The 12,095-nt window shown below is 39.7% G+C and overlaps 1 protein-coding gene across 1 annotated transcript; it reads right to left on the reverse strand.

Annotated features, from left to right (window-relative positions):
- Positions 1-1,056: 1,056 nt before the first annotated feature.
- Positions 1,057-6,272, reverse strand: LOC139153026 (interleukin-8-like). Its single transcript, XM_070726541.1, has 4 exons — positions 6,122-6,272; positions 3,136-3,250; positions 2,952-3,033; positions 1,057-1,703 (listed from the first exon to the last, which is right to left on the reverse strand). The coding sequence occupies exons 1-4, from the start codon at positions 6,198-6,200 to the stop codon at positions 1,686-1,688; spliced, it is 294 nt and encodes a 97-aa protein (XP_070582642.1). The 5' UTR covers positions 6,201-6,272; the 3' UTR covers positions 1,057-1,685.
- Between the last annotated feature and the right edge of the window lie 5,823 nt (positions 6,273-12,095).

Raw genomic sequence — 12,095 nt, forward strand, 5'->3', positions numbered from 1 at the left:
GGTATAGATAACTTTCTGCTTACCTTTTTTGGTATGCATTTATTAACGGTTTTATATCCCACTTTTTAAATATAAATTCAACTATGGCTCACAACTAGTATTATATTCAAGAAGGCAATCAATGTCCATTAATTTCAAAGTGTAACATAGAGGTAATTTTATGGTCTTATTGACTTAAGACCATAGTTGAGACATAATTTCTGTTGCTAAGCAAGGCAATTGTTAAGTGAGTACGTGCCCAAAGTTATAATTAGTGTTGGGCGAACCCGTTGAAGTTCGGTTTGAGCAGGTTCAGATGAACTTTACATCAGAGTTTGGGTAGGTTCGCCGAACCCGAACCCCAACACCTCTAGACCGGCGGGAGATGAAGCACTAGGGGAAGGCAGCGATGGGCTATGAGCTGGAATGCTAAATTGCGCTTGCTGTTGCGGCTCGTAAATTCTTGCGCCAGAACCTGCCTCCCGATCCCTCTTGCCCGACAGGATGTGAAGCACTGGAGAGGGGAGTGTCAGGCTCCATCAAATGGGCGATGGCCGGGAGCCTCTGAAATGAGAATGAACTAGGGGCAGGGATTTTCGGTGGCTCCCGGCCATCGCCTGTTTGATGGAGCCTGACATACACACCCCTCCAGTGCTTCACCTCCCATCGGACGCCTCTATGGGATGGGCAAGCCAGAGCTCGCTGCCTCCATGTCACTTGAACACTGGACCTTCGCTTCAACCGCCTCCATCCCGTCCTGCACCTCCGGTTCCCTGGCCCAGCAGATTGAGAGCTTCTCCTCCCCCACGGGCCATTCCCACGGGGCTGACTACATGGGCGACAGCTCCTTTCTGGCAGTGGCTGACGGAAAGGTGATTGACAGTATGGGTGCGCCCGCTCTTGCCTCCCTGGCCAGCAACGCCGTTCTCAGCCCGGCCATTGTCTGACAGGTGTCCACCGCGTTGTTCGAGCGAATGCCGAACCTGAACACGGACTTTTTAAAAAGTCCGGGTTTGGTATGCCAAACACCACAAAGTTCTGCATGGACCCGAACTATGCAAGTTCGGTTCACCCAACACTAGTTATAATCTTTTTTGCTATGATTAAATAAATCATTATAGTTGTTTAGTGAATCATGTTGTCATCAAGTGAATCCAGCTTGCTGGAAATTAGCTGGAAAGATTGCAAATGGTGATCATATGATCCCAGGATGTTGTAGCCATCATGAATAGATGCTCCTTGCCAAGTGCCTACATTCAGATCACATGTCCACGGGGATGGTGCAATGTCATAAGCGTAAAGATCACTTGTAAGTAACTTTTTTCAGGGATATAACTTTGAACAATCAGTAAACAAATGACTATAAGTCGAGGATTACCAGTAGATCATGTAGATTGCATTGAGTATATATCTGATGTGAAGAAATGTAGATAGCCATGAGAGCATGCCACGGGAATTTTAAGTGTATGGAAACTCTGGGAGTCGAAGTCTACACATCTTAACAAAGCCATGGTTGAGAAATGCTGATATAGAGAAGTAGCAATAAATATATTAACATATGTTTGAATAATAAATACAACAAAGTAAAGGAATAATTAAGTCTTTGGGTTGTCGTCTTCTGCCAATTTTTTTCTTCTTTCTCTGTCTCTCTCTTCCCAGATGCAGTGTTTATTCTTGCTGCTACATAGCCGAACAATAGTGTTGTGTCACAAGTTACCAGTTCGCTTGAAGAGACCAGAAATAATTGAAAACATGAGAAGCAGAAAAGGGCAAAGCTGCCTCAGCCACATACAACTTTTTCTTTCTTGTCCATGTACCTTGTTACTATTTCTGCCTGCAACAAACCATCTTACCTTAACTACATTTTGTTAATGGAGATTTTAGGAGCACCTAAAATCTCAGAAACACATCTTGTGTTTATAGGAAATCTTTTGTTAGGTATAAAATACATTTTCTTGCTGATTACATTACAGTTATATTACAATTGTTAACAGCAATTGTAATCTCTCTCTCTCTGTGTGTATTCAAACATGTATGAAACATTATTATTATTATTATTATTATTATTATTATTATTATTATTATTATTAATTGGATTTGTATGCCGCCCCTCTCCATAGACTCGGGGCGGCTAACAACAATGATAAAAACAGCATGTAACAATCCAATCCAATACTAAAATAACTAAAAAAACCCTTATTATAAAAACCAAACATACATACAGACATACCATGCGTAAATTGTAAATGCCTAGAGGGAAAGAATATCTCAGTTCCCCCATGCCTGATGGCAGAAGTGGGTTTTAAAAAGTTTATGAAAGGCGAGGAGGGTGGGGGCAATTCTAATCTCTGGGGGGAGTTGGTTCCAAAGGGCCGGGGCCGCCACAGAGAAGGCTCTTCCCCTGGGTCAAACCAAACAACATTGCTTAGTTGACGGGACCCGGAGAAGGCCCACTCTGTGGGACCTAACTGGTCGCTGGGATTCATGCAGCATAAGGCGGTTCCTGAGATAATCTGGTCCGGTGCCATGAAGGGCTTTATAGGTCATAACCAACACTTTGAATTGTGACCGGAAACTGATCGGCAACCAATGCAGACTGCAGAGTGTTGGTGTAACATGGGCATATTTGGGGAAGCCCATGATTGCTCTCGCAGCTGCATTTTGCACAATCTGACGTTTCCGAACACTTTTCAAAGGTAGCCCCATGTAGAGAGCATTGCAGTAGTCGAGCCTCGAGGTGATGAGGGCATGAGTGAGTGTGCGCAGTGACTCCCGGTCCAAATAGGGCCGCAACTGGTGCACCAGGTGAACCTGGTTTTGCAATATTGCAATAGAATTTGAACAAAATAGGAATTTGTAACACAAAAAAAGCGCAATCCTTTATTTGGGTTGCTTAAATATCTCACTACCTTTGGTAAACAATTACTGTTGCTGGATTGCATGCAGGTCTACTAAATGATCTTGATAAATACCTTTACAAATCTTTGGATAAATATCTGAACCCAGGGCATTGTCGGATTTAGGCAGATTTCTTTCCCATCTTTCTTGGTGACTCTGTGACAGTGGAAAGAATAACATTAGTTTCTGAGTAAGATCAAATAGCTGTTAATGGGCCTAGAGTAACTAAAATGCAGCAGGCCAGCCCTGGACACTTACATGACTTCAGACCTAATACAATGTGGTCCCTCAGGTATGAATTTCATAGTCTCAAAGTCTCTGGTTGAAATTATGTGAGAAACAACACTTGGACACTTGCAGCGCAATTCTGTTGCTGTGGAGGAAAAACAACCAGAGACTCACAATGCAATCCTACTCATATATATGCAGTTATTACAAAATCTGTCCCCTAGCTACACTGTCTAACAAGTATAATGAGGAGACCCATACTGAATATTTAACACCAAATATTCTCCAAGGATAAATGCTTTGACTGGAAGATAAACAATTCAAAATCTACCCTACCAATCATAAATGAATCCCACAAATGCTTTCAAGAATTTGTTCTTATATTAGAACTGCAACGGCATCAAGATCTTTAACCATATATAGGTAGTCCTGACAATTAAGGCCCAAATTTTTGTTGCTAAGTGAAAGATTTGGTAAGTGAATTTTGCCCCATTTTTTAAAACTTTTCATGCCATGATTGTTAAGTGAATCACTGCAGTTGTTAAATTAGTAGCCTGGTTGTTAAGTGAATCTGACTTCCCAATTGTCCTCACTTGTCACATCATATGACATAGGGACTCTGCAACCATTATAAATATGAAACAGTTGCCAAGCATCCAAATTTGAATCACATGACCATGGGGATGCTACAATGGTCATAAGTGGGAAAAAATGGTCACAAGTTACTTTTTTCAGTGCTGTTGTAACTTTGAACAGTCACTAAATGAATTGTTGTAAGTCGAGGACTACCTGTATTTCTTTTTGGAAGTTTATTGAGAGATATTTCATTTTTAATTTAATTAGTATAATCTTAACATCCCATATTTATATCTTTATTACATAATCCCATTTTTTTTAGTCTTCTCAGTTCCTCTTAATTTTTGCATTATCATTATAGAAACCTGGTCTTAATAAATAAACATTGATTAAAAACAGAAAATAAGAACTTTCATTTACAATATTACTGTATTCTGAAGGGTTTCTGTGGTTGTTCTCAATGTTAACACAGTCTGTTAGCTTTCAGACTCCAACTATCGTATTCATTTAGCATGCAATTCACTCTGTCTTCTTTTTTATTTTAGACTATTTAAATTCTGGCTTATGCAGTTATTACCTGCATTGTTATGTTTTCCCTTTGATGCAGCACCCTTACCTGAGAATAATCTAAGCATATCCTAACCACCATGCCTAAACTGATAAGAAAATGTGGATAATTCTCTCCCCACTTTTTTCATCTTCTGCACCTTTTCTATTCCAGCTGTTCATGCTAACTTGATTGCCTGAACAGGAGAACCAGAGCAGCTTTTTAAAATCACACATGAGGCTCCACCTTTTCTGAAAGTAGTGATATTTGGATATGAAGAATTAACTATTTTTATGGGGTTTAGGCTACGTAATGCCTTTCAATTTAACCCAGGCTACTTACTGTTAGTTATTCTACAGACTGTCCTAACTTAACCAGTATGCCATGAATATTTTTAACTGCCACCCAAAAAAATAAATCACAGCTACTTTATAAAAAAAGAAACTTGCAAAAACATTAAAATATACATAATATACAAAAGTTATAAATATACACAATATACAAAAGAATAAATAATAAAAGGAGCAGCCAGAGTCATTTGCCATAGGCATAAAAGGTTGAACAATAGTGGTCAAATGATAGAAATATATGTATTTTGAAATATGAATATAGATTATTTCAATTTGCTTAGCAAAATACTGTAATTAATAAAAGACAGGAAGAAAAATATTTGGAAAGAATGCTGAAATGTTTTATGTTGTTTAAATTATTTTGTAGAAAGAGAAATAAATAGATAATTTTACATTCTAATCTAAAAATAATTATGGAATTATTTGAACATGATCCATTTGTTAATGAGTTAAATTATAAACTTTTGTTGTGCTGATGGTATAAAACTCGACCTTCAAATTATTATACTGTATTGTGATAGCTGTTTACTAATAAAAGAGTTGCCAATTTGGGGGGTAAGTTATTTTGCCTTGACAGAAATTAGAATTTACATTATTTCATTATTGGATAATCTCAGTCAGCTGTCACACAAAATAATGGACTATTTTTACTTTGTAGTATTTTTTATAATTGTGATATATGGTATTGCATATGATTTTTAAAGAGGAAAAGGTTATACCAATTTTTGGTGGATAAATATATTTGCTTTTTCATTCAAACTTATGTTTTGCACTTTTAGTTTGAAACCGTTTCAATGTGTAAATAAGACTGTGAATGTGTTTAAATATTCATCGAGTCCTAAATTCTGTATGTGAATGTCAATTTCAAGAAGAGATTCATCAAGAACAAGTTATTTCGTTTCTCTGGTATCAACAGCAATCCAAGAGGAGGGCCATTCTGCCTCCAAATCACCCTCTGTTCACAGAGCTTTTGCGCTCCCTCCCTCTAGTATTGAGATCCTTCAGATACCTAGTGCTAAATTTTCTATGTTCTCATATTCGAATTGCACTACCTATCGTCACTAAATGAAAACAGAAAGCACTTGAAATCTGACGACTGTAGTGTACAATCATCTTCGAAGCACAAAACATTCCCTAGAGACAAGATGCCCCTACAAGAGTTTGTTCCGTGCATGTGCGGCTGGGAAACTGGATTCTGCCTTCTTCAAAGTTCTCTGCGATCAGACTACCAGGCGACGTACCTCTAAGCAAGTGGATAGAGTTGCAGAGAAATCGCCAGGGAGTCCGAAGAACGAGTGGAGTTCGTCGGGCTCCCTGCGTCGCCTTTGCGCTCACAACCTCCCGCGGCGGTGGGGAAGGATTCCATTAGCCACAGTTGTACGCGTTCTTACCCCTCAGAAATCCCGCTTCGCCCAAGGGCAGCGAGTATTACTAGCGGCTGCCAGCGCAAAGCGCAAAGCTGTCAGGCAGCCCAGGATGGAAGATAGTTGTCCGTTCGCCTTCGTACGTGCAGCTCGCTGCCTGGGATCAGAAATCAGCTTACCTTGGGTCTGCAAGGCGCTCCCGGCAAGCAGTAGGAAGAGGACAAGTAGGGAGGTCGCGCGGAAGGTTAGGCAACTCATGTTGGCACAATGGGCACTCTGAGCAGCTCCATCCAGCCGCCGGGCTTTTATCCCTCTTGGGCTGACCCAAACATATACGACTTAGGCGAGGCAGTGGTTCTTCAGAAGCTGTTAGCTTCTGAAGAAGTTGTCTAGACCCACCCCTTTGCCAGAGCAAAGGCAAAAGGGGCGGAGAATGATCCCTGAGCCAATTCCTCAAACTCAGGGTTAGGAGCTGAAGAGTGGAAGAGAGAGGGAAGGAAGGAAGGAAGGAAGGAAGGAAGGAAGGAAGGAAAAGAAAGGAAAGGAAAGGAAAGGGAGGGAAAAGGGATCACGGACAGGAAGTCGTTTTGTCTGGAGGTTGGTGGGAATGTGTTTCCTCCTTAATTAGAGTGGAGTGGAATGGAATGGAATCGAATCGAATCGAATAGATTAGAATTCTTTATTGGCCAAGTGTGATTGGACATACAAGGAATTTGTCTCGGTGCATATTCTCTCAGTGTACATAAAGGAAAAGATACATTTTCCAAGAATCATGAGGTACAACATTTAATGATAGTCTGGGTACATATAAGCAATCAAATCATATTAGGAATCACTCAATATAAATTGTAAAATGATACAAGACACAAAGTAACAGCCATACAGTCATTTGTGGGAGGAGATGGGTGATAGGAATGATGAGAAGATTAATAGTAGTGCAGACCTACGAAATAGTTTGACAGTATTGAGGGAATTACTTGTTTAGCAGAGTGATGGCATTCAGGAAATTGTTCTTGTTCTAGCTGTTCTGGTGTGCAGTGCTCTACACCATCATTTTGAGGGGCCTGTAAATATTTTCACAGCCTTCTTTTTGACTCATGCAGTATACAAGACCTCAATGGAAGGCAGTTTAGTAGTAATTGTTTTTTCTGCTGTTCCAATTATCTTCTGAAGTCTGTGTCTGTCTTGTTGAGTTGCAGAACTGAACCAGGGAGTTATAGAGGTGCAGATGGCAGACTCAATGATTCCTCCGTAGAACTATATCAGCAACTCCTTGGGCAGTTTGAGCTTTCAGAGTTGGCGCAGAAAGAACATTCTTTGTTGTGCATTTTTTATGATGTTTTTGATGTTAGGTGTCCATTTCAGATCTTGCGATCTTTAAAATTAATCTGCAACTATTAAAAGAAATCAGGAAAGGAATGCTGGAGAAAGGTACCAAAGATATTGCTGGGCTAGCATCTAATCAGCCTTAGCTGATTTCAAAAATGTTCATCAGGGACCAATAGGTTAGTTTTTGCAAAGATCATCAAGCATTCCTAAAACAGTAAAAGGTAAACTGGAAAGACAGGGGAAAACCCGCAGAAGACGGCAATGGCAAACATTTCCCTATTGCTCACAAGCAAACAAATGACATATAAAGAGCTGGTGTGGTTTGTATCTTCAAAAAAGGGAAACAATGGATCCGGGAAACTGCAGCCCAATCTTCCTGACATCAATATCTGGAAAAATCTTGGGAAAGATAAGCATCAGATCCATGAAGGGTTTTTTTTCTGTTTTAGTCATTAAGTTGTGTCCAACTCTTGGCAACTTTATAGGTAAGTGCTCAAGCAAGCAAAGCTATTATTAGAGGTCAGCGTGGATTTGTAAAAAACAAATCATGCCAGACAATTTTTTTAACAAAGTAACTAATTCCATCTATGAAATGCTGTGGACCTAGTATACTTGGACTTCAGTAAGGCATTAGACAACAACCACAATCTACTACTTGGTAAAAGAGAAACATGTGTGGTAGACAGCACCAGATGGATACTTAAATGACAGACCAGTTATGAACTGACCAGTCATTCCACACCTACAGGAAGAGAAGCATGCAGTGGCATATTCTTCAAAATCTCCATAAACAATTTAGCATGGGAATGTAAAGGACGTCTAGCAGGGGGTGGGGGGAAATGGATCTTGATGGACTCAAACACTGGGCCCTGTCCAACAAATGCAATTCAGTGATGAGAAAAGTGGGGTTCTACACTTAGGCAAGAAAAATCAAATGCACAGGTATATAATAGATGGTTGGCGGCTCAACAGCAGCAAATATGCACGTGATTATGACTGGGTTTTTTATAATAAATTGGTTTTTATTATGGAGTTTTTAGTTTTAGATACTATATTCGACTTCTTCTGATTCTTTTGTATCTTTTTGTATTTGTACTATATTATTTTGTAATCTGCCCTGAGTCCTTCAGGATTGGGCGGCATAGAAGTTGAATGAATGAATGAATGAATGAGTGAATGAGTGAGTGAGTGAGTGAGTGAATAAATGAATGAATGAATGAATAAATGAATAAACAAACAAACAAACAAATAAATAAATAAATAATTGTGAGAGGGATCTATAAGTTTAATGTAAACCACTGGGTGTTGTAGTTGCCAAAAAAGCCAATACAGTACTAGGCTTTATCAACAGAGGAATAGTATCAAAATCATAAGTAGAATTATTACTACTTTATTTTATTTATTTATTCTATTTTTTAATGCGGTTCCGGAGGTACTCTGGTCCAATGCCATGTAGGGCTTTAAAGGTCATAACCAACACTTTGAATTGTGACCAGAAACTGATCGGCAGCCAATGCAGGCCATGGAGTGTTGTAGAAATGTGGGCGAATCTTGGAAGCCCCACAATGGCTCTCGCGGCCCGCGTTCTGCACGATCTGAAGTTTCCGAACACTTTTCAAAGGTAGCCCCATGTAGAGAGCATTGCAGTAATCGAACCTCGAGGTGATTTTTTAAAAATATATTTTTATTGATTTTGTAAATATGGTTACATAAAACAAACATAAAACAGTGCACAGTGCGTGTGCCCATCACCCGACCGACAATAACCATCACTACCACCACCAATTGCAGGGGGTTCAAATATTTACTAGTTTATATATGTCCTTGGCTCTACTTTGCATTTGTTATTATTGAAAGAGTGATTGGAGTTTATTTCTCACATTTGCGTCACAGATTCTACTCAGCATATAACCTTTCACCTTATTCCATCGTGCCATCAGCTTCTCCAGTTTATTTTCATCAAAGTTGTTTAATCTTATTTCCATGATTTCAAAATGAATGTGATCCACCATGTACCAGTACCAGTTCTGTAGTGTCCATTTTATAGACTCTTTCCAACCCAATACCACTACTGCTTGAGCACTTTCCAGTGCTGCAGTTTTTATTTCTTTAAAATATCTTAGTTCTCTTTGTTTAATTAATATCGCTATTTCTTTTGTAATTATCCAATTAATATTTAACATTTTATTTATTTCGTTCTGCACTTCCTTCCAAAATTTCTGAATTTCTACACACTCCCAGAACATATGCATGAAAATTCCTTTCTTTTGGCAACCATGCCAACAATTACCTTTCTCTTTCTCCTGGAAGTGTGCAAGTTGTGCTGGTGTATAATACCATTTATGTAAGATTTTTCTTCTCATCTCTTTAACTCTTGTGTTCTTAACTTATGTATATTTTCTACTATTTCTTTCATTTCACTTTCATCTATTTGTAAATCATTTTGCCAGCATCTTGTCAAGCCTTTTATTACTTCCTCTTCTGCTCGAACCTTGAGGTGATGAGGGCATGAGCGACTGTGAGCAATGACTCCCTGTCCAAATAGGGCCACAACTGGTGCACCAGGCGAACCTGGGCAAATGCCCTCCTCGCCACAGCCAAAAGATGATGTTCCAATGTCAGCTGTGGATCAAGAAGGACGCCCAAGTTGCGTACCCTCTCTGAGGGGGTCAGTAATTCCCCCCCCCCCCCGGGTGATGGACGGACAGATGGAATTGTCCTTGGGAGGCAAGACCCACAGCCATAGTGGGTCTTATAGTTACCTTTGATTAATAAAGCATTGAACTTGGCCTGGCTGTGTCGCTCCTTTTTCTTACTGAGGATATTTCAGTAATGGCCAGTGAAGGACTACCAAAATTTTTACTACCACACTGTGGGCGTGGCTTATGCAGGACGCCCTGCATTTTCTTTCAACATCTTTCAGGGCAAATTGGGTTCTCTGGGGCGGAGCTCCATTTTTGCTACCCTACTGCATTGCCCGCCCCCCATCCGGGCAGTAGCACCCTTGGTAACGGTCCAAGGTATTTGAGGAATTGCCTTACCCTGATGTAACTAATCTATCCCACTTATTCCAATGTAAGGAGCCTATTTCAGATCCATTGGCTGAAGAATTTCAGCAGGCAGAGTCCAGGAAAAAAGCATTTTCTGTTGTAGCCCCGTTTCTCTGGAATATACTCCCATCAGAGATGAGGATCATCCTTACATTCCAGAGTCTAAAACCTTGCTCTGCTAGATGGTCTCGGATCTTGACAGGAGCCTCCTATTTGGGGGTGGCTGACATGATAGAGCAGATTCTCACCCTCAGGTTGCCCATCATCTTGATTCTTAAATTTTAATCTTTTTATTCTAATTTAAATTGTTTTCAGTGCCTTTTAATTTTTATTATATTGTAAGATAACCAGAGACACAGTGTTAATGAGATCAATAGAATAGAAATTTAATAAATAAAATAAAATAAATAATATTAAGCTTTTCTCCAAGCTAAATATACTCACTGTTCTCTCTCTATAGATTTCTTTCTTTTTGCTCCTTTCTCTGTTTATTCTAATTTTTCAGAATCCTTCTTAGAGGATATATATATTCCATTTGTAATCCATGTGAAATTGAAATTATATTATGATTCATAAATTAAAATAACCGTACTTGAGATATCTGTATCTGGAAATGTACCCTACTTTTCAGAGTATAAGATGCACCTTCCTCCCTACACACATAAAAAAGAGGGTAAAAATCTGGGTGTGTCTTATACTCCAAATGTAGCTCTGCCCATATGCTCTGTGCGTTGCATTTTCAGGTGGTTCCAGGTAGCAGGGATCTGCACTTCCACATGAAGCCTGATTCCTGAAGCGGCCTAGGAAAGTGCATTGAAAGCCGGGCTTTGTCTCAGAAAGGCCCAATTTATTTTATTTGTTTGTTTATTTATTTAGTCCAATACACAATTAGGGTTTTTAGTGGGTATATATCTATATACACATAGTAAAATACATGATGAAGGTTATAGAGGAGATACTCATAGTAAAATATATCTAAGAAATAATAGAAAAGAAGGTATAGTAATACTGTATAACATCAATGAAAGAATAGAAGAAGAGATATAGGAATAGAAGAAAGGTATAGGAGATATAGGAGAGCAATAGGACAGGGGACAGAAGGCACTCTAGTGCACTTGTACTCACCCCTTACTGACCTCTTAGGGATCTGGATAGGTCAACTGTAGATAATCTAAGGGTAAAGTGTTGGGGGGTTTGGGGATGACACTATGGAGTCCGGTAATGAGTTCCATGCTTCGACAACTCGGTTACTGAAGTCATATTTTTTACAGTCAAGTTTGGAGCGGTTAATATTAAGTTTAAATCTGTTGTGTGCTCTTGTGTTTTTGTGGTTGAAGCTGAAGTAGTCGCCGACAGGCAGGATGTTGCACCACATGATCTTGTGGGCAATACTTAGATCTTGTTTAAGGCATCTTAGTTCTAAACTTTCTAGGCCCAGGATTGAAAGTCTAGTCTCGTAGGGTATTCTATTTCGAGTGGAGGAGTGAAGGGCTCTTCTGGTGAAGTATCTTTCAAGGGTATTAATGTCTGAGATGCACATCAGTCCTCTTGGACCTGCAATTTCATAAACATGCTACCAGGCCTCCCAGCATGCCCTGTGTCTTTGCTGCCTTGATCAGAACCTGATTCCCGAAGCAGCCCAGGGAACTGCGTTGAGAGCCTTTTAAATGAAAGCGTTTTCAGGTGGCAGATCCCCCTTTCCAATTGCAAAATGCAAGGGGCCTGAAATGCAAGGATAGTGGAGAAAAAAAGATTCCAGGCGGGCAGATTCCCC

This window comes from Erythrolamprus reginae, chromosome Z (genome assembly GCF_031021105.1).
Source record: "Erythrolamprus reginae isolate rEryReg1 chromosome Z, rEryReg1.hap1, whole genome shotgun sequence".
NCBI lineage: Eukaryota > Metazoa > Chordata > Lepidosauria > Squamata > Dipsadidae > Erythrolamprus > Erythrolamprus reginae.

Excerpts from the sequence above, each read along its gene's own strand:
- LOC139153026 (XM_070726541.1), bottom strand. The coding sequence starts at position 6,200 with ATGAGTTGCCTAACCTTCCGCGCGACCTCCCTACTTGTCCTCTTCCTA. Across the intron at positions 3,251-6,121 it reads GAGCGCCTTGCAGACCCAAG|CAACAGAATTGCGCTGCAAG; the intron begins GTAAGCTGATTT and ends TTTCCTCCACAG. Across the intron at positions 3,034-3,135 it reads TGTATTAGGTCTGAAGTCAT|AGTCACCAAGAAAGATGGGA; the intron begins GTAAGTGTCCAG and ends CCACTGTCACAG.